The 23,070-nt window shown below is 38.8% G+C and overlaps 1 protein-coding gene across 7 annotated transcripts; it reads right to left on the bottom strand.

Annotated features, from left to right (window-relative positions):
- Positions 1-438: 438 nt before the first annotated feature.
- thoc2 (THO complex 2) lies at positions 439-22,815 on the bottom strand. Of its 7 annotated transcripts, XM_024262117.2 has the most exons (39): positions 22,632-22,815; positions 20,020-20,069; positions 18,867-18,958; positions 18,670-18,721; positions 18,508-18,578; positions 17,643-17,764; positions 17,422-17,555; positions 16,718-16,878; positions 16,519-16,611; positions 16,221-16,376; positions 15,784-15,956; positions 15,467-15,662; positions 15,351-15,389; positions 15,134-15,264; positions 14,723-14,824; positions 14,331-14,415; positions 13,855-13,948; positions 13,654-13,734; positions 13,478-13,574; positions 12,401-12,518; positions 12,151-12,330; positions 11,864-12,028; positions 10,796-11,071; positions 10,514-10,655; positions 10,221-10,378; positions 9,977-10,105; positions 9,177-9,308; positions 8,912-9,096; positions 7,429-7,604; positions 7,194-7,296; positions 6,732-7,117; positions 6,585-6,643; positions 5,195-5,401; positions 2,351-2,482; positions 2,198-2,258; positions 1,976-2,121; positions 1,775-1,851; positions 1,290-1,336; positions 439-1,190 (listed from the first exon to the last, which is right to left on the bottom strand). In XM_024262117.2, the coding sequence occupies exons 1-38, from the start codon at positions 22,733-22,735 to the stop codon at positions 1,309-1,311; spliced, it is 4,893 nt and encodes a 1,630-aa protein (XP_024117885.1). In that variant the 5' UTR covers positions 22,736-22,815; the 3' UTR covers positions 439-1,190; positions 1,290-1,308. The 7 variants fall into 7 exon arrangements, with proteins under 7 accessions (XP_024117885.1, XP_024117875.1, XP_024117900.1 ...); XM_024262107.2 differs by having other exon boundaries at positions 439-1,336; positions 22,632-22,814; XM_024262132.2 differs by having other exon boundaries at positions 439-1,336; positions 5,195-5,230; positions 22,632-22,813.
- Positions 22,816-23,070: the final 255 nt, after the last annotated feature.

Below are 23,070 nucleotides of genomic sequence, written 5' to 3'. Positions count from 1 at the left end.
CATGGTTTATTTATTTAGATCTATGAATTTCTGATTGAGATGCATCACAAACTGTGGTTTTGTGCATTTATTTGTCATCACAACTGACATTTCACTTCCTACTACTAGATTCATTGCATTGAGATGATTTTATGTGGTATAGAATGTCTTTTGTTATGAAAGAAAGTCATGTGGACCTCTAAAGAATTAAAAACGGCTAATTTCTCTTTGTTTTATTTATGTTTGAAAAAAAAAAGTATTTTATCATAATCTTAATGGCATAAATACAAATCAGTGTCTTCCTTTTCTAAAGTGTGAAATAAGACTTTGTGGCTGTACAGTTAAGAAATGCTGAGGCTCTTTATCTGTTGAATGTTGCAGACCCAGGTGTAGGACGTGTTTCTTTCATTCTTTTGAGCTGTGGAGTTTCAAATAAATAAATAAAAAGAGGAGACAGTGTCAAAGTTCCACACTATGAAAACTAGCATTTATTAAGTTGACTTTTTTTAAAAAAAGAAAAGCATACACTCGAGTACAGCAGATAAAATCTCCAAAGTTTTTTTTTTTCAAACAGGTGTATTTGGAATACAGAGCATCAGAATTTTTTGAGCAGTTTTTCTTTACAATTCTACATCTGAATCAAGGTTGAACTGACAGATAAATTATGTAAAAACCTGATTAACAGAAAAGGAAAATATCACAGGACAGTATGAGACATCGAAGGAGAAAAAAAAAAGAAATAACATGACTTTCATTTCATGTTACTCTTTATTATTGTACATAATATACAAACTGGTCCTTTGTTTTGTTTTATCTCACTTACACTTCCTGTGTGATTAAAAGGGAGCTAAATAAATAAAATGCGTCTCAAAAGGACATGAGGTAAGTGAGTATGGAAAGCATGTTAAATCCAATAAAACAAGCAAAAAAAAAAATACAAAAAGAATATTTTTGATTCCATGACCAGGTGCTACAAAGAAACCATTTCATCCAGTAACCACAATGACAGAAAGAAGAAAACACTGTGATCACAGCAGCACAACGCGCCCGTTTGGAATAGGAACAGAAGATATCAGTATTTCAGTTGGCTTCCTGTTTGAAATGGTCAAAATAAAAGGCGTGGAGCTTACAAAACAAAACAATAAAAGCTACAACAGCTAAAGAAGGGAGTCGCAGATGTCTTTGTGGATAAAAGCGCAGCTTCTCCAGTTCTGCTGAAGCACACGTGGATCCCAGAGGACAGAAAAATAGATCAGGTACGACTCGCGGGGCTGTTTTTAGAGCCCAGAGAGAAGCCCGATGGTTCTTACCTCAACTGACTAGTGCACATTATCTGTGCTTGTCACAGGATTTATGAGTGTGGTTGTTAAGGGAAATGCTGAATTAGAAAAAGAAGAAGAAAAAAAAAAAAAGATCAAATTGCTGATTGTCAAAAACTTCTGTCGCAGCACAGAAATGCCACCGAGCGTTTAAAGGCATCGCAGACAGGAGAAAAAAAACATTTTGACAAAAACAAGTTTAAAAAACGAATACTGTAACTTTAGACTTTTGAAAAATACTTAAATTGAAACAGCTGAAAGGTGGTGAATAGTGTGCTTACTGTTTACTGACTCCTTCTATCCATCCTCAGTGCCGAGGATGGATAGAAGTTTGGTGCTGTGAGCAGCTGAACTGGAGATGTTTTGCGACACAAATGATGAACTTAAAAAAGAGTGAAGCAGGACATCATGGCCGCTGTGTTTTGGCTTCCTGTTCTTTCAAACGAAGCAGAAAACATTTAATGGTTTAAGGATATTGCTTTTTGTCTTCCTTTCCTCCACTGCTGTCCCTCTTCTCTTTCTTTTCAGACTTGTCTTTGTCGTGTCTGGACTCCTGCAGCACACATGAAGACAGGCGGGGCGGTTAGAATGACCCTTCGCTCCGAAAACGGCTTTGATTTCACCAAAAGTGAATTACAGGAAGCTGGAAAGGGTAGAAGGCGGCGAGCTCAGCTGACCTTTTTGCCTCCGGAGGACGTCCGCTCGGGTTTCATGGATTCTGCCTTCTCTTTGCTGGACGACTTGGATCGTTTGCTCTTCTCTTTTTCCACTGACAGCGGCGAGTCGCAGGTAGGACTTGTGCTTTTGCCGTTTTTGGAGGAATCTGGAGAGAAAAGGTGTGCATTTAAGTTTTAGGATAGGTCGTTTGAATCGAGTGCAGATAAGAAGCTCACTGGTACCGTTCTCCTCCTTCCTGCGTTTGGATTCCAGGTTCATCTCATGATCGTTGATGATGTGATCCTGAAAAGGCAATGATCCACACACCAAAAGATCATCCAATAAGAAGCCTTAACCATGGAAATGTTTAATATCAGAAACGCTGGAATGCTCACTCTTTTCCTGTCCTTCCGCTCTTTTTCTTCTTTCTTCTCTTTGGGTCGGCCTTGAGCGTTCTCTGTTTCTTTCTTCTCCGTTTCCCTCTCTCTGCTCTTGGACCGGTCAACTGAATTAAAGTTGATGTGGTGCTGAAAGGAATTGCACATGGACAGAAGAACAGACGCGTTAATAACCTACACACTCAGCAGAAGAACTTACAATTTTTCCAGAAATCATGACGAATTTCTTTCTTTGGATTTCCAAACATTTGAGTTTAAGGGCGTATATATTTATAGTTTACTAAAAATGTTTTAAAGGTGATGGGGACAAGGGGCTTACTCTTTAAACACAATCTTTGATCCTTAGTAGATGGGGCAGATTGATGAAAACAAGGAAAAAAAAAACATGCTTATTTAAAAAAATATGAAATAAACAGCCTCATTGTCAGCTGGTATTTCTCACTAAATGAATCCTTAAAGTGTTTTCAAAAAATACAAGCTGGAAACACAAGCAAAATGTGCCATGAAACTGCATAAAGTCACGTCAGGTTTAGCAGCTGGATTAGTGCTGTCTTTTAACAGGCAAATATTAAATATAATTTTTAGCTAAAGTGGGATTCTCTGGAATTTAAAGAGTAAAAACCCAAAACAATAACTAGAGCTAATAAAGTTTTAGCAAATAAAATAAATGTAAAAGGAGCTGCTCAGTTTAATTTGGTTATTTTGTAGTGAACAAAGGAAGGAAAGAACCGAGCGCTTTTATTTATTCTAGATCCACTTTGAAACCAATTAAGTTTCAAGAAAATGTTTCATTGAGATTATTTTCAGCTTTGCTGCTTCTAAATAAAAAAAAAAAAAAAACTACTAACTTCAATGCATGTGAACCAGAAGGTGAAACTATACATTTGTACAAAATTTTTACTCATTTAAAAGTCTATTCTACTACAGTCTTCAGCCCAATCCGAATTCTTCCCTTCTCCCTAGCCCATCTCCATTCTCCTCCATTTGAAGGGGGAGTTTAAGTTTAAGTTTGTCCAGGAAATGTATTTTTTAAATCCGACCCTCCAAACAGAGCAATATAAAGTCCTCCCCCCGCGGGGGTAAACCGTGTCACGCTGAGAAGCTCTTTTCTTCACGTGGGTGAAGAACCACATTTTTTGCATGACCTTTTTAAAGTCATAAAACTGCTGTTGTTTTTGTATATTCGAGCGCTGGAAGCTCTCTGCTAAAGCTAGCGAACTGGCGATTATTGGTGACTTCATCGACAAAAGTGACGTCTGAAATATGAAACGCTATTTTTTCATAACTCTCCGTATGGAGGGCTTAATGAAGGGGAAAGGAGATGGGCTAGGGAGAAGGGAAGAATTCAGATTGGGCCTGAGATTACTCACACCTCTGCAGTAAATACTACAGAGCTATAAGAAATGACCACAGCTGCAACATTTAGGGCATTTAGAGGAAAAAAAAACTACAAGTCACCCAAATGTTTCAAAAATATTAACAGGAAAAACAATCTTCTAGTTTCTTCAGGAGGAGGAAAATGCAGGTTAAACAAAGATGGAGTTTGTTGAGAAAAACAGAGGAAACTGTTGAGTCTCTGCGGATGGGAAGTTAGGGGTCACCCACTCAACCTGCGATTCTTTCCAAAGAAACCCCTTTGTTATCTGGAGGTTTCTTTACGTTGCCCCATCGTTTGTGGATGAAAGTGGTTCCACTGCTACCAAACTGCAAGCAGAATAATGGAACCCTTCGCTCTGCTCTGCACACCAATCAAAGCACTTCAAGACAATCATATGATGGTATTTTTGTAATGACATCAGGGTAAAAAAACAGCTTTATCTGTGCTAATAGAACTCACATATTTTCTCAGATTATGGGTTTATAACAACAATATTAATCGCTTTATGTAAAAACTCTTATTTATAAAATAAATCCGCATTATATAAAAGCCCACTGATGAAAATAATGTTTTTGGTGTTTTTAACATGGTAATCTTGTGGCATTTTTCTGGTGATGGTCATACAATAAAGAAAATTCAGATTCAAAATTCATTTTTGAGCATTTATTTATTTAAATTGTTGTAAATCAGGACCAGATGAAAAAAGCTGTTTAAAAAACAGCAAATTTGTGGTGAAGAAAACATGCTAGGCAGGCCACAAGTCAACCGTCCCGCCCACAACTCAGAGGTGAATTTCTAATGAACTACAGCCACTCTAGAGAAACTACGTCCTAGAAAATGTCAGATTTTACTGCAATATTAGAGAACCCAAACAGCCACTCAACCCACTGCAATACTTTTTTCACTTTATACATAGAAGTTTTTCAGAAAAAATGTCAACACTATTAAAACTATTTGACATTTTCTCTGATAACTACACTCAGTAAACACACCAGTCAGCAGCCCTGGGTTCCGTCATTCAACCTGTTTGTTCAGGGGTTTTAGGGAAATAAAGGGAGGGGGGGCTGGTGCATGAGACGGAATTAAGGTGTTTGAGGAGCATAGATCCACTAATAAATAAAAAAAAGACAGAAAAACAACTTTTGTGGGGCGTTTTCTACTGTTTTTGTTGTGAACCACAAATCAACAAAATAAAGAGACTTGAACATGTTACGTCTCAGTGCTGGAAAGGAAGAGAGCGATGCTACAGTTTATTCTTCATTATCTTGCTATAATGAATTCAGTTTTCTTGTTATAACGAGAAAACGCAAAAAAAAAAAAAAAGTAGGGTAGGCCGTTTTCAGCTTCGTACAGAACATCTTTATTAAAAACAATATTAAGACTAAAGCTCTGTAGCTGAATGAGGATAAATGAACCGATTTTCAGAGGAGGATCTGACAGAAAGTAGTAGACTGAGTTCAAACCTTGGGTGCGGACTCCTTGGGTTCGTTGCTATTGTCCTGTAAGGATGAATGGAGATGACAGATGAGCTGGGAGGGGGTGGGGATTTGGGAGGAGGTTGTCAGACAGCAGTAGAGAGTTGGAAGAAGGGGGTGTGGGGGAGAGGGGAGTCGAGGCTGGCCGGACCGACAGCATACTCCTCTCTTGACCTCTGACCTTCGAGAGCTAGGCTTTGACAAGGTTACGACATAGAGGAGAGTTCAAACGCTCAACATCTGGAATGTCAGTGTTAAGAAAATGTGAAAAAAAACTACAATAGAAAAACCCTGAGTATTTGTTCATAACTACAAAATGTAGGACTACAAACATGTCTGCTAAGTCAGGCAGCATCATGTGAAGGCCTACAGCACAGCTGGTGTTTGATGCCTTAAAGTGCAGGTAAAATGAGGACTAGGAGTGTCTGCATGTGTGTGAGACAAATCACTCAGTTAAATGTGCGTCCCTACAAAGGTAACTGTTGCTGTCACTTACAGTTCAGGAATGGGTAAGACACACGGAGCATATTTCTCTGGTGGAAGGGTAAAACAAAGACCTATCACAAGCTTCCAGGTTTGGGAATCACTCCAGGTGACTCCGCTCCCTCCCTCCCTCTCTGTGTGGAAGGCAGGCTTTTTTGGCTGATTAGAAACTCCAGCATTCATCCTCGCTGTTGCTGCTGCTGGTGGATATCCGCCCCTCTTCCCGACGGGCTGTAGAAGTCGTGCTGTTGGGGGGGGGGGTCTTGGAGAACTGATGGGACATGCATCTGCACATTTTCTGAAGCAGGTGTGCGACTTGAAGGGGGTTGTGGGAGGCACTGTCGTCGGTTTTCAGCAGGGGCGTTGGGGGTGGGGGTGGGGGGAAGTGGGAGATCTTCACAGCTCCAAGATGCAGGCGAAAAATACCAAAAAAAAAGAAAAATAGAAAAACTTTGGCCACAGAGGAGGAAAAAATGCCTTCAAAGGCTCTTTTTTTGCCAAGAACTGAACTTGCGATGAACATTTCTCCAAAAAAAAAAAAAAAAATAAAAATCCACTCGAATATAGAAATGCTTAAAAAAATTTCTTCCCAAGGCACGACTGCTTTCAATATATAAAAAATAGGCAAATTTTCAATATGAAAATATTTCTCTCTATAATATATTCTTGACTAAGTCCTTGGGGGGGGATCCTCTCATTTGGGTAAAACATTCTGCAGATGTCCATGGAATGACTTCCAACTCCCGTGTTGCGGTTGGGATCTCCAGGTGTGAAGCCTGCGCGTGTGGAAAGCTCTCCGCAGATGGTCTTCAGGACTGCTGGGAATGTGCAACGGCAGGGAATGCTCCGGCTGACAGAGAAGAAACGGGCACTGCCTTCCTCAAGCCATACTAACCTTAGCAGATGAAGAGTGGGATGGGGAAGAGTGGCTGTCGATCTTTCGTCTTTTATGATCTGAAAGGAAGAGGCGAAGGTGTTAGGACACATTTAAAGACATCGACAGAAATAGAAAGCTTGTATGCAACTGAGAGGCTCCTCTCACCCCGCTCAGATTCAACAGAGTCAGATCTGGGAGTTGGTGACTTGAGGGTTGCAGCTGCAGCGCTCCTGTCTCCTTTCTCCTTGCTCTTGGACTCCTTGATGACGTCTCGCTCCCTGGACAGCTCCGTGGCGTCCCCGTTTCCAGCTTTGACCTTGTCGTCTTTGTTGATCTTCTCTTCTGGCTTCACTTTCTCCCGGTCTGTCTTGGGGGTCTTCTCCTTACCCTCGCGAGCCACTCGCTCCTCCTTGCCTAACCTTTCGTCTCTCTGCTTCTCTCTGCGGTTCTCCGCCTTGTTTTCTGGAGTGCTGCCTAATGCCTTTTCTTTCTTTTCTTTCTTCTCCTTCCCACTCTTTTCTTTCTCGTCCCGCTCTTTGACGGCTTTGGTGCTGCAAAGAGAAAATGCTTAACCCTTTAGTGATCTAGGATTGCGTGGTTTTATCGTGTGCGTGTTTTGATTCCTACCTGTTGACAGCACCGTTCCCGTTGCTGGTGGCCACTTTAGCTGCTGCATTGTTGGCTTTGTTCACTGGCTTTACAATCCCCTGAGATTTATCTTTCCCCCGATCTGCATGAAAACGGACAAATGTTTAGATTTCACCTTAAAACAAAAAGCAGCTTTCTTACAGTAAGCTTCACTGTTTTTTATTGGTGAAATCTGCATCTTTTCAGAGTTTGATTTTTTTGTTTCTAGACTCACCACCGTCCTCCATCGGCCCCTCCTCGGTCTTGATGGAGCTGGCGGCAGGTTTCCCGGCGCTGCCAGGACCATTCTGCTGGCTTGCAGGCGTGGCACTGCGGGCTTGCTGATCCTTGTGGTGAAACTCATTTTCAGGAACCATGTGTACCTTCTGGCTTTTCAACCGACCTGAATAACTGAAGATGCATAGAGGGTTTGTAAAAAAGCAAAGGGGAAGACCTCCAGACAAAACTTCTGCACATTGAAGAGATTTTCTTAAAGCGGAAATAAAAAGCGTTTTGTTTTCTTTAATTCAGACTCCTCTGAAATCAGTCACCTGGATCTTTAAATAAAACTGAGTGGTGATCAGAATTACTGAGAGAAAAAAGAACCCAACTTATTATTCTTGCTATTTACAATTATATGTAAATAGGAAAGCATGAACCTTTCAATCATTTTGTAAATAAAAAATATGAACCCTCTGGGGGAATAAAAAGTTGATCATTTTTTGGATGGCATATCCGACCTCTACTTTACTTTGAAGTTTGTTCAGAATATAATAATAGTTTTGTCAAGGTTTAAGGTTAAGACTGAATAAGAGAAGCATCATTTTAAATAAAGTTAAAGAAATTTGTAATTGTTGTATATGCTGACTTGAGTGGAATGTAAATTCTGTTTTTGTCTTTTTTCAATTCAATAAAAACAATCTGGCAAAAAAAATAAAAATAGGAAAACGTAGATTAGTTTATATATCTGGGGTTTGATTTTGCAGGCACTTCAATTTATTCTAAAGAAAAATAACAATAAAATCCTATTGAAAGTTTTTTTTTAATATACTTTAATAGAAAACATACTAAACCTGACCATATGACAAATGATATCACCTGAATTGTTTTATTAAAGAAATAATAACAAATAAAATCCTAGTTTCCCCTTCATCTAAATTTTGACACATTTTGTCATTTTTGTCTAAAAACAAAAAAAAAATAGTGGATTTAAAACCAAACACATTGTAAAATATGAACAAGAATACCTAATTGTATTATTAACGGAAGCAGATTATGTCACTGTTCAAACTTCAAATAGAAGTTAATAACAGCAGAGGCAGAATGAACGCCATCCCATAATGAAAGTAGCAGAGTGACGTTGACTCTATAAGACATTTCCAGGCTTCTGTGACCTGTAACTGTATTCTTAGTGCAGGAAAGCGCACTGTGAGAGATTCTTCTTGTATGTTAAATGAGTTGTGGTAAAGATCACCCACACATTTGTCTTTTTGATGAAAGAACTTCAAACACAAACCTACTTTGAATAAAGTCAAAAGCTGGTACAAGTTTCAAAATTTAGGGGGACGATTTAGTTTCAGAATTTAAAACACAAGAAATAATCGATTTCTTATGTGTTAAATTCTATCTGGTTCAAATAAAGCACATTTCTTGCTCTATTTCATATTCAGACGTTTACTGCAATGCTCCACAGAGAGCAGCAGACAATGCTGTGTTACCCCATTGCTAAGGCATAGAGGTCTGGTCTCTTATCCTTCTCCTCGAGGCAGATCTTGTGGACCCGGCACTCCAGCGCTTGGCCGAGGTTCAGGACTTTTGGGTAGCAGGGCAGGATCTTGGTGAGAACTATCAGAATGTTCCGGATGTGGGTGTAATCTCCGGTCTCCAGGCAGTGAACGGAAGCCTGGAGGGGACAAAAGTAGAAAGTTAAAAAATGTACACCTTGGGATTTTGAGGGAGATTTAAAAATGTAAAACGGCTTACTTTAGTCAGCATGTAGTGCCACTTGTGCACCACATGCCTGAAGTTCTCGTAATCCAGCTGGTCCGCTTTGTTCCCCCCATCAAAGCCTGTAGCTCTGAAGATGGTCAGGAAGCCAGGGTAGTTGACACACTCCTACAACACAAAGTTACAGCTACTGCAAAACCTGCTCAGCAAACATCCTAAAAAGGCAGTAAGCTACAGTACAACTTTCAATTGTAGGGATGCAACCGATCACAAAACTCATGTTTCGGATCATGTCACAGTTTTAGAGTCACAGTTCGGATCATTTTTCGGATGAGTGAATAAGGATAAAAAAAAGCAAAATAACTTGATTAAATCTAAAAATGTATTTGTTGAAAAGTTTTACAACATACATTTTTACTATAAGATATATAAAGTACTTCAAAACACAAATACAAATATAACATCAAAAATGTGCTCTCTGAGGCATATCTGAAGAATGTATTTTTCAAGAAACCCTCATTTAATATACTTTAAATTTTGTGCGGTGGCATATGCCAAAGTAAACCTTCTGGTGAGGAATCTGCACGAGATTTGGGGGGGATCTTAAACGGTCAGAGAATGGGGCAACAAGATGGGTACTATTGGGAGGACGGTTGCAGAAAAAGGAGAAACAAGCAAACCGATTTATTGGTGGAAGTGCATAGAAAGTGAGCGATGAATTGGAATAAATGTCTGTCGCCAATAGACGCCGGTCTCTAAAAATGCCAGGGCCACCATTAGATGATATATGGTAAGTGGCCTAAAAAAATTATAAAAACTAGGACTGAAGTGGATACCTTCTCATATGTGGCGCGATTGCTGTGCCACCTTGTCACCGTCTCCAACATGCAGCAGAGGAAGCGTCCGTAACGATGCGACTCGTTCTCTGTACAGCTGGCCACAGTGTAAATGATGGCAGAGAAAACCTGCAACAAGGAATAAAAGTCCATTCAAAATAAGACTTATTGGGAAAAACATTCATGTTTAATCCTTCTACATTTTTTAAAAAAGTATAAAGATGTTGAAACTTGTATTCCTTACTCTGTCATAACAAAGAAGAGTACAAAAGTTGGGGGTCTTCTGCTGGTGGACCAGCTCCACAAAGCGGGCACAGTACACGGCGTCAATGGAAGAGAAGATGCAGCGAGGGAACAGACAAAGCTGCAGGAACTTAGTGATGGTCTCGTTCTTTGTGGATTCTGTCGGAAAGAAGTTGTGGATGAATAAGAAATACCATGACATCAATGTAAACATTAGATTTCTGATGAAACATCTGCTTAGTTTCTAATATTGAATCTAAAACAGAAAACTGTAACCAGTTGGGGTGAACTTACTTGCTAACAACCAGTTGTCTTTCTCCAGTTTGAGGCGGTGCAGAACTCTTTGGACGTGATCCATCTGCTTCTTCTCCTCTTCCTGTAGTTTTTCCTGCAGAGCTGTGCAGCGCTCCTTCTCCTTCTTTTTCTTATTTAGGGGCTTTTTTGGGAAGAAACAGAAAAAGTCACTTCAAAATTAGCCTAATTTCTATTTCATGTATAGTTTGTTTATATTCATAAAAAACCTGACATTTCTGGATTGTTAATATCATAGATAGGAAATGTTAAGGCTTCACTCACAATCTCAGAGTTATCCTCGATGGCTTTAATCTGAACTTTGAGCTTGTTGACCTCCCGGTCGTAGGCAGAATGCGGCACGGCCAAGTCGTACATGGTGAGAGACCAGAATGTGGCATAGAACTGAGGGCGGAGATCATCCCAGACCCGGGGAGGGTGCAGGGAAACCACCGCCTCATGCACCGGTGTCATGACCTGCTCACAGGCTGACATGTATTTGTGCACCTTCTGCTGCTGCCGGTTCCCTTTTTCTGCTTTCTTCAACTCGTCGTACTTGGACTGCAAGAAGCAACAGAACATTTCAAAATGATTCTCAACACTTTGCAATCTTAAAATAAGAAACAGTTTTGACTGTATCTTTGAATTAATCTTACAACATCATACATTAACAAATTAAATGCTTGGTCATAATCTTTAACCATATACTTCTAGCAATTCAATTATTAATTATGGGTTTCAATAAATTGATTCATAATCAAATGAATACATATTTAGAAAAAGAAATATTGATGCATCAAATCCATAAATTTTACTTTATTTAACGCAGTTTCTTATCTTTTTTTTCAGATAAAAAATACTTTAAAGTTTTAACACAAGAATTCCTTTATTTTTAGATAAAGCTCCACTTTTGTTTGGATTAAGTGACTAGTTATGTTACATTATTATGGACATTAAACAGGCGTGTGTCAAAACTCAAATCCTAATGTGAACTTGTAAATCAAAATCTATCCATCCAATTTTTATTTTGACTTTATTTAGTGGCTGTGCTTTAAAAAAATCCTACAAATTAAAAAAAAAAGTAATTAATTTTTCTAATTAAAATAAATTAAACTATTTAAATAAGCAAAAACTAAATTGATGGGCAAACTGATCTTAATTCTTTCATCCCAATAATAAGGGAAATATTCTGCCCCCCTGCTGGCCAAAAAGAAAGCCTACAAGTCTGTTCCAACCTAATTGTGCATTTCATCATGACTGCAACTTATTTAAAAGTAATTGATTTTTATATGGCAATAAATGTAATAAAACAAGAACTGACACATTTACAGGAAGTGAAAGTAATTCCCTTACCAAAATCTGATGGGCGTACATTGGCCGAGAAAGAAAGAAGGCGGCGTCATGAGGAGTGTGAAACTGGTTACAGAGAACATCGATGGAGGGAACTCGTTTGATGTAATCCTCTGTGCTGAGGTTCGACGCCAAAAAGCCACCAAACTGCACCAGTGTGTCATGGCACTACAAAAAGCAGACAGAATTTTTGAGCATGTAACATATTTTCTTCAATACAAGTTGAGAGAAGATTTTCAGAAAATAAGCAACAATCCGTTATTATCTAATCGAGAATTGTTGATGCATACCTGATCATAAAGATGTCCTACAAGTTTAAGGTGTTTCTCTCCCCCCTCTAAGAAAACAACACCGTTTCGTTGCTGAGCCATGAGCAAACACAGTGGAAGAGCCAGTTCGTGGTCCAGAAGTGCATCCTTCAGACGCTGTGAAGACTTTTTGGTGTTTCTGATCTGACCAAAGTAACCCCCCTGCAAAGAAAAAAAAATATTTAGAAAAACTAAACTGAGTAATGCAGTATCAACGTATTTACAATGTTACCTCTGCTTTGAGCTGTTCTCCTCCTGTCATGGCCTCTAACTGTTCTGAGGTCATCTCATCTGTAATCTCAATGCCGGCCATCTTCTGCACAACTTCCTTCAGAATCAGGAGGTCAAAGCTGCAGAAAACAAGCACAAAAAACACAAACATTGAAGAAAAACTCTCAAGAAAGGTTGTGTTAAAAGGCAATTCGAAATCCTTTTTGTTTGCTTATTATGAAATGCAGTTTGACATGTTTTTATGGGACAGAAATTAAAAAGATAAAGCAGCTGCTCTGACTGACAGCACATGACTTCTTTGAATTACAAATGAAATCTTTTCTAATTTTACTCCCCAGTTCCCGTATCTCAACACTTTAAATTATTTAATGTGCGACATGACCTGCAGTTCAACAGCTTGTCCCTTGGAATTAGTTTCATCTTTGTGTTGCTTTGACAGTCATCGCATTAAAATGTCACCTCTGGTTCTTCTATAAAGTGGAATCAAATCTCAAATGTCTTTCATTTTACCATAAAACCTCAGTGACGACTTTTTTTTCTCTTCAAAAATGTCAAGCGGTTTCTGTTGTGAGGATCTTATAAGGCAGTAAAATGCAGCATTTAATGATAAAACCTACTGGAAAAAAGGGCAAAAAGGCTAAATCTGAGGTCAAAGTCATGCATAAGGCAGGGTATAATTCCTGGCGTTCCACTGGGAAAGCTCATTTTGATGGTTTAAACCAGTGACAGATTAAAATAAAGCATAGGAAGTCACCTTTACCCACAGGAAACCCAAATGTCTCAACTTGTTCATCAAACTTTAAGGCAAAACATAACATTTATTTTTTCCATTTCATCTTCTGCTCTCGACATTTCAAATTAAAACAGCATTTTTTTACGTTAACACATTTTTACCAATCAATCTTATTTATAAAGTAAATCCCTTTTATTCATATGAACTGCTCTGTGGCTACATTATTTACGTACTGATAAATTCTTTTTTTGTCATCCTAAAATGTGATAATAAACTAAATGTCTAAAGCCTGAGAACCCCTAAACCAGCCTGCAGATGTGGGTGTCACTGATCTGCGCTCCTCACCTCTTCCCTGCTTTCAGCTGGTTGGTGACATACTGAAGGAGACCCCCCAACTCAATTGGGTATTTTCTGAACACGGCTCCACACAGACTTGCCAGACCTGGGTTCACAAAGAGTCACAGCTTCATTAAACCAGTTGAGTGTGTAAATGGATGATGTAACCGAGTGAAGCTGCTTACTCTGGAGCCACGAGGAGATGGTAGTGTCGTCATGCTTCATCTTCTCCTTCTCTGGATTGGCCAGGGCCTCGATGATGCAATCTGAAGACAAGAGTTAAGTGGGGCAACACAGATATGTGGACCTTCTCTACGTGCAGAGCTCTGCCCACTGCAACACATCCTCTAAGAGCTTCTGAGTTAAAACCGTGTAATGTAGGATACAGGCCAGCACATCATAGTTGAGGGATGTGAGGTATTTCAAGGAATCCACCACAGGAACGATGAGGTTGTCGTACCATTGAATTTGAGACAACATCTGGCAAACAGAGAAAACAAACTTAAAACCTCTTCAGGTTAGAGCTTTCTAACACAATCACTAATTAACTGAACAAATCTGTGAAGAATTTCTCAACAGCTTTGATGTATGTACGAAAACTAAAATTACATCTAAAGATGAAGACAGACAAGAAAAACATGAGTAAACAACATTAAATATGATAAGCTCAGGCGTTCTTTTCTTTTTCTGGATGTTTTCAGATTAATTCCAATAGAAGCTTTACAGTTATCGTCATATGTACGACAATGTACTCTATCAAAGTATGTGTTCACACAAGACACATCTTAACCAATCAAGGTAGTGCTAGAAAGAACCACACACAGTCAGTCTGACCATATACCATAAAACAATCTGAACTTACATAATCAAACAGGATGGTGGGATTGCTGTGGCTCAGTTTGCCAATCTGCCTTCCAGATTGTTTCACATTCTCTTTGGTCAAACGCCTTCAGAGGAGAAAGAAAGAACAGATTTAAAAATTAAGAACTAAACAAAGGGACTACAGGACTGGTGCTGGAAGCAAAGCTGTCACTTCTGCCAGCGTCACAGCAGATGGGAGGTGATCACGTATTCATATTAGTGCAGAGAGTCCAATGTACTGAATTTACACAGCATGTTGAAATAGTTGGGTACTAGACTGATCGAATATATGGAATGTAATTTCATGTAAATAACTAAAAATCATAGTATGAAAAGAGGAAGTTAGAAAATACTTCAGTCTTGAGGAAACCGATCAAAGAACAAGTGACTTACTTCATAATATACTTTGCTCTTTCCACAGTCTGAGCTTTGACTTTTACCAACAGCGGATGGCTGGAATACGTCTCATTCTTCCACTGCCCGTACAGCCGGTACCTTGGATAGATGAGAAAAGAAGTTTCAGCTCCAAAACTAACTTAAAACTATTAACAAGGACATAAAAGCCAATGTGACTATAAACCAACTGCAGTTAGAGCATAAAAGTGATTTCAGCTTAAAGATTCAAACTCGTCATAGACCGATAACACAGGTTTTAATCTAAATGTCAGCAAGAAATGACCTTTTAGTCATTGAATAAACATCATCAGCCTACAAAGCGGACAAGAAGATGAATCATCAGCCCAAGTGTGATTACCTATTTATGTGTCACAGTGTGCAGACAACTACATCTGTGTGTTTGTTCACCTGTGATGATAGGGAAAGAGCTTGAAGAGACCCCAGAGTTCCTCTGACATACAAGCATTGCACTCCATCAAAGAGAGGGAGGGCAGCAGCACCTGGTCTGCAATGCTCAGGAAACAACTCAGCAATATTTCCTGCAATTATTACAAGGAGCATTAAGGCCACAACAAGTCGAACAGGTGCAGATGCTCGGAAAGACCATGAAAGTAATGCAACTCGCCATCTTGTCTTTGACCTCAGGTCTGCCATCACTTTGGTACTGAGAAGTAAAAGCAGAGTCAGCATGAACCTTTGATGTTTGAGAGTGAAGCTGCTAAATTTGGTCAGGTTGCGTACCTCCTTCATGAAAGCCTTTCCCAGGCGCACGATCTTTGCAAACAGGATGGGGTCATGAGAGAGGTGGGGGCCCAAGTAGGAGAGCATGCTGAACGTGTCCTTGCGCAGATCTTCAAAACTCTCTGCCGGCCGGGGAGCCCGACTGTTCCTCAGAGCGTGCATGGCACACCCCCGCGCCCCTTTGGGGACGCCAACCCTGTGAAGAGCAGAGCGTTAAGATCTCTAGAGTTTGTATCTCTAAATCCACTCTTAGATTCAAGTTTTAGCATAGCTGCATGTCACATTATGGGCAACAAGTGACAGGTGGAAATCAGCACCTTCGGTAAAGAGGCTCCACAGTTAGGTGGACGAGCTGGCAGAGTGCCAGTGCGATGGTTTTGTGAGAAGCAGAAGAAAAGGAGGGCATCTGGTCCATAATACTCTGGGCGTGTTGCCAGTCTCCAATTTTAAGTAGTGCCTCCAGGAGACCAAGCTTTTGATTATCAGGTGGCTGTGGGACAACATGAAAAGGGGAAAGACATCAAGAAAAAGGGAGGGATTAGAGCAAAACAGATGCAAAACCAAACACAGATGCACCGATGTAAACAGTGATGCCTTTCTCAATCAGCTCTTATTGAAACGTCTATTATTTAAGGTAAGAAAATGAAGTATTATACTTTTTTAATCTTGTGAATATATCATAAAACTGTGTGCAGGGATTTTTTCTCATGTTATATTTGACTTCATTCTGAATGAGGAAAAAATGCTCAAAAACCTTTTCCAGTTTCTCCTCTTCTTTCTCTTTCTCCTTCTCTCTGTCTTCACTTTTGTCTGAGGGAAGCACCACCATCACCAGTTTCCGAGCGATCTGCTTGGCCTCTGAGATTTCCCGCTTGTGTTCTTCAATAATAGTGGCATCTAATGGCATCAGCTGGAATTGCAGAAGTAACTTGAGGTCAGGGGAAAAGTTTGGGGTTTGTGCAAATTTAAAAAAATATCTAAAAACTTGATTTCATTGTAGGAATGTATGTATGGAGGGGAGAAATTCTGAAGCCCTGCAGTGTCAGGCTTACATGTACATAAAGGTCTTCCAACTCTATTAGATTGTGGTGGAGCAGTGCAGCAGCAATGTGGTAAAGTGACTTTGGGGTTTCCTCATTGGGCTCCTGAATAAAAACAAAAGACAATCAGTGCACTCTTAGCATCATTATTAGAAAATATCCAAATATACGACTGTCAACATATTTAAATTTGAATTTTGAGCATTCTCACCTGGTAGAATTTAAACTTGAAGCCCAAAATGTGGCAGAGTGTGAGTGGCTCACACATGTAGGACTTAATGAGCGACAAGAAAAACTCGTCTTGATCTGAGCGACTCTCATAAACCTCAAGGATGATGTCCAAAACCCGGTTAGGGTCCAAGTTGAAACAGCCTACAAAGGAAGAGGAAAAAAAGGATTATCCAGGAAGCCATGTTTGTAGTTTTTACACCAAGCATCTTATGACAAGTGTTTAATTGAACATTTTTATAGATATTCTACTGGATACATTTTATAGTGTCGTTCATTAACTATTGCTGTTCTACAGCCTCTTTATAGCTGTGAATTTGGTTTTAAGATTAGTAAATGTTTGCATCCGCTCACAATGATTTCAAGTACCAAGAAGGACCTCATCTGGAAATGGCCTCATTTCAGTTTGAAAACAGTCAATTGAACTTTTCTAAGCTGTTATTGTGAAATAGCATATTTTAAGAAATAATGTGATTGTTTTATTGAGTATAAATAGTATTATGTAATGATATATAAATATTTTGCTTCTAAAATGTATTTTTAGAACAAAAATTTGCTATCAAAAAGTCAAAATAAGAAATCGTGGCACAGAAGTCTCTACTACTGAGAAAGTGAGAAAGTTCACTATTGACACTGCAGATGAAGAAAGCTTGAGGAAGAGACCCTGAAAAACGACTCATTATTTACCTATGAGAGACTTGATGTTCTCCAGGACGAGGTGGCTGGTGACGTTGCCTGACAGGTCTTGGCCGAGCTCAGTTATTAATTTAGCGTAACCTTCGTTCTCCTCTCGTAGCAAGTTGAACTTCTGTTGCTTGTAACTTTAAAAGAAAAAATGTAATACAAACAATAGATATGCATTAGATGGCAAGAGTAGTGTTTCATTATCCATCAGCGTTTGTACTTACAAAAGTTTAGTCTTGATTTTTACAATCTTCTGATTAAACTGATGAGCTTGTTTAATCAATCCCAGAGATTCTAGTGTCTCGGGATCCAGTCTCTCCTTCAAGATGGCTTCAGGTATCAGACTCTGATGAGGCAAAAGCAGTTATGGAAATTACTCACAGTAAGACGTCAATAATATAATCAAACATAATACAATTAGAATCCTAACTAACCCGTCTTTAACCAATAGGTGCCACTGAACTAAAATTTATTAGAAAATATTGGTGACTCTCAATTGTTCACAGGTGTGAATGCGAGTGTGTGGTCCATAAAGCCCTGTGATAGACCGGCAAACTATAGTTTAGAGAATTGTTAGACATTATATTGGATGTTCTGTTTCTGAGTATGAAGCAAAGCTGCAAAGTCATTTGTCTGCATCTTCAGTGTCTTCTAAACCAACCCAGCTCTCACACTAGCTCCTGGGAACCATTGAGTGTGTGATCAGAATTGTTTACCTCCATGTGATTTACAAACGCAGCCTCAGTGCACAGATTTAAATGTAATCATATCTCTGTCTATCACACCTTGCTGCAGGTAAAACTTTAAAAGTTTCATTTTTGACTTGGAGGTTTTTTTGAGTGTAAGGAGGACTTGGATACCGACAAACAGCGCTCCGTTAAAGTACATTTTCACAATTTTCCTGACCAAAAAATGTTATTTGATAGTAAATAATTAAAAAATTGTAAAAGAAAAAGGTGCCTTCCCGACGAGTCAAAAGATGTTTAACATCCACCATTAAACCAACAAATATCAAGCCACCAGAACTAATTACTTCAAACCCCTAGTTTGGTTTAATTATATGATAATTACATTAACAAATTGTCTTACCAAACACGATCCCACCAACTGAGTGTAATGGTCTCGTTTGTTTTTCTCTTCTAGAGAACCAGTCTCTAAATCTGTTCAAAGGGACAAAAAAGGCAAAATATCCAGTTGCATCAACACAGCATCATATTTTATTGTAGACTTTTTTGAAGATCTAACACTTACCTAATATACTGAAAACATCTGCTAAAATGGATGGCATATCTTCTCTGAGGTCCTGAAAACAACCCAAAAACTTCATCAAGACCGAGTTTATTACAATTGTTTTTGCTTCAAAATGCAACACCTGGTTCTATAGGACTGTTTTTCCCCCTAACATTATTTGGCATGATGTACCAAAAACCAAACAAGAGTATATCTACCATCATGTCCCCGAGGACGCTGGTGACAAGATCCAATTTCAAGTTTCCCTGTATGACGTTCGAGCAGAGCTCATATAGGGCAGTCTGTAATTCTGCAAAGACAAAAAAAGAATTAAATCTGATCAAAACGGAATGAAGACAAAAATAATGATAAACGTGTACAAACAAACATAACATCTAGATTTGTATACACACATGGGCTAAACTGATTGTAGAGATTATTTCAAAATACAGTTATAAACAATTATAATTACTTTATTTTAAAAAAGTGTTTTCTTTAGTTAGCATCTTAAACCTGTAACCTGTTGATATCCCAGCATTCCTTTGTTTACACTCCTGGCTACTAGCTTACAGACTCTCACAACTCTAAGCTAACATTAACATAGCAAAAAATCGGCAGGCAATACCAGAGCTATCCTGCTGTACTGTTTAGAGCCCAATGTCAGCTCAGACGAGGACAATGAAGCCATTCATGCATCTATTTGTCTTTAAGTGGAGGATTTAACATTGGAGCTGAGCAAGGAGACTTTGGCTCACCTATTAAAGTAGGTACATCACAAACCTAAGCTTTTTTATCTGCTCCTAATCCATCACAATTTGAATAAAGAAAAACTCAGAACTGCAGTTTTGATCTGAAATATTTTTATCAGTGACTTCCATCATGAAAAAATGCTACAAGAACATGTTAAAAAACAGCAAAAACATGATTTTTCATTGAAGCGTGTATTTAAAGATAACCACCAAGGAAGACGACGCAATTGCAGATCATTAAAAACCTGGCAAGGAACAAATCTTCTAGAGGATGTTCTTTGGGTAGATGGGACCAAACTGGAGCTTTTGGGCAAAATACTTCATCCATAAAGAATGAAGCATTCAAAGAAAACGAAGACTAAGGTGAAACATGAAAGAGGACTGCTTTGCTGCTTCTCCCACAGTGTGTGTAGCAACTGAAAAATCCAACAAACACGACGTTCGTTTCCTTTGCACTTCTTTATTTCTCTCCCGCTCATCACATGCCATCACAGGGCAGAGCGCACCCAAAACGAAAGTGCCGAGATCTCGCGATAGAACAGAGTCTCGCGAGAAGTTACAACAGGAAGTTAACAGCAACTGTCCAAGTTCAATAAAATATTAAGACCTGAAACAGACTTACTTTGACTTCCATGATCACTTTTCTCTGTAAGGTCTTTGCAGAGTTGCATGCTATGAAGAAAAAAACAACAACAAATATTTAGAAATCTAGAGCATGGAAAAAATGAAATGCTGAATCTAAATTCTTCCCCCACCCCTCCAACTGTAGGGCCATTTGAAGCTTTAGTGTTGTCTGAATTTGTTATTTTAAGGGCAAGGTGTAGTGTCTTAGTGTTGTGTATCCCTCCAGCAGTAAAGTGATCCACGTCGCGCTGTGTGTGAGGAAAAGAAACCCATTTCTTACCATGGGTGTACTCTGAAGCACAGAAGTTTACATTTAAATGTAAATAATGACTTTTTGTTTTAGCATGAATTTTTAAAACAATAAAACCAATGTTATGTATTTTCTGAGTGCTGGCAGCTACATGCTAACGTATATGACTGGCGACTATTGATAACGCCATCGAGGGTTAGCGATGTCTGAATTTGAAGACACTATTTTTCCATATTTCCCCGTGTGGAGGGCTAAATGCAGGAGCAGCGAGAAGCCAGAAGGGTAGTGGAGGATCTCAGATTCGGCCAAAGAAGTTCAGACTAAGTGATATGATGAATAGACAGTAACCTTGTAGAAAACCAACTTTGAAATGAGTTTTGACACATTAAAAATTGCTTATACGTTTTTCCACCTTTATTATGGCTCAATGTTCTTCATAGTCACAGATCTGTTACACACACACACAGTGGTGGTGATGGAGGTGCCTTACAAGACGCCAACCAAATCACCAGGAAATATGAGTGTAATGATTAATCGATTAACTGATTTATATTCCTACAATTCAACCAGATCGATCTGGTATTTATCTGAGTTGCACCGGTTGAATTTTTCGGCTAAAGACATCTTGGATGGATTTTAGATCAGCGAATAAAATTATTAAAAATAAAGAAATAATGACTTTGAATCATATCGGCAACCACAACTTATGATATGGATCTATGCTAAAATATATTCTTACTGCCCTACCAGGAACATGAGGTTTAGTGTCTTGCCCAAGGACACTTCGATATATGAGGGAGGCAAGGGGTGAACCAAGGCTGCCACCAACCAGCCAAACCTTTCAATCAGAGGTGGGCCGCTCTACCTCTGGACCACAGATGTTATTTAGATCAAAATGTAAACAGCGTTATGTTTGGAACCACAATCAGTGGATTCTGCAGGTTATAAAAGGCTTTCTTGTTTCTGTTTACTTCTATTTCAGATTCTATTTTTACCAGAATAGCGTAGAAGAGAGGGGGATTTAAATGTTCTACATTAAAAAAAATTTATGAGATTTTGATCAAAGAAAGTAAACATAGCTTCAAACAAAAACCTTACTTGTCATTTGGTTACACCGGATTCCAGATAATGATGTGTTTACAAAGCTGACTTGATTTCAAATGAAAAACTTTTAGGTGAAACTTTTAAGGACATCTTGTGACGACCCAGCAACTTTCTCCTAACATATTTTATCAGCAAGAAGCACAAGTCGTTTAAGCTAGTACCTCAGAGCAGGCTTTTCCTGCCTGTGCAGGGCCCAAGATGACAGAAGAACAGCTAACACTGCGGGTGTGAGCTTAGTGTGCGACAATGTGCATCTGAAGTTTGCGTACAAATGTACAAAATAATTCATTATAGTTTTGCAAAACATTTCTTTTTATTTATAACCCAATCTTTTGTCCTATTCTAAGCGTGTAGGGGTCTTTGTTGTTATGGTAAATACTATGATGGCCATGCTGATAGGAAAAGTGAATGCTTCTTATAAACATGTCATCGGCTGCTTTTGTTCTTCAACACTGATCCTAAATTTATAGCTTTTATGTAACAAGAAAATAATAACCCGTTGTAGACTAGCGCAAAAAAACTAGCTTATTTTAAGCTTAGCTAACGAGGTGTAAAGTTGTCCGCAGCATCTAAATCCTTTCACGAGAATACATCTGTTCCAGGTTAATAATCAATATATACTAAAGGGGTTTTAAAAGAAAGCATATTAAGACATTTTATCCTCCCAATTTGATGTATTTCTGGCTAAATTATAACAAAATATTTCAAAAGGCGGCCGATAGCACAAACCAAGACTGCAGCTAACTATTGTAAAAACCATCGTTTCCCTCAACTTGACAAAATATATCCAACAAATAAGAATGTACTCAAAATAAATCCTGCAAACTGATTAACATGCGTCTGTTTTATACATTTATATAAAGCTAATCGTTCCTGTCTAAGATTAATGGCTAACACGATGAGACGCTTTAGCTAGCTGAATGTATTCCAACTAGCTTAGCTTTGATAGCCGTAACGTTTGCAAGACACTTTGAACGTCATAGTTACCTTACAGGAAATGTAAACTAGCAGACTTTAGTTTGAACATTTTTTTAATTGTATAGTTTTATGTCAAACGTTGCAAATACATTTTTACACAAGTTTGTAAAAGTTAGCAGTTCAGGCAGTTTACCAACGTTGCTGCTAGTCGGCTAATGCTAACACAGCTAAAGGACTGTCCTTCGCTTACTAAAATGCTAGCGGCTTAAATGTTGTTTTGTAAACACAGCCAAACAGCTCGTTACCGAGCACCGAATTTCATTAAAATATGCACTCACAACTCATGTTTTCCAGACTTCTCCCAGTTTCTGATCCATTCACCAGGGATAATAAGTGTCGCCATCTTCCATACACACCGCCCGGATGTCTTGTTCATAATCATGGCACACACAGGGTCAAATGTGGAGATGAGCCGCCGTTACTAGCGTTGCATGGTGGGATTCTGAGGGTTTGGTGCTGGTGTGGTAACACATTTTCAACGTCTTTTGTTTAAACAAAACGAGCAGAACGCAAAAACATTTTAAGGTTAATAAGGTTGAGAAAATGTCTGGTGACTCTTAGCTGCCATGATTCAACCACATGGCCATTAGACATATTCGTTTCTTTTACTGAGGTTAATATAGAATCTACAATACTTAACTTTCTTATATAAATGCAAAAAGAGGGCTAAAAGTAGTCAACATTTTGGCACAAAGTAGATCGACTCATTAAAAAAGT

The sequence above is a fragment of the Oryzias melastigma genome, linkage group LG14, assembly GCF_002922805.2.
Source record: "Oryzias melastigma strain HK-1 linkage group LG14, ASM292280v2, whole genome shotgun sequence".
NCBI lineage: Eukaryota > Metazoa > Chordata > Actinopteri > Beloniformes > Adrianichthyidae > Oryzias > Oryzias melastigma.
This window is presented reverse-complemented; position numbering and strand designations above follow the sequence as displayed.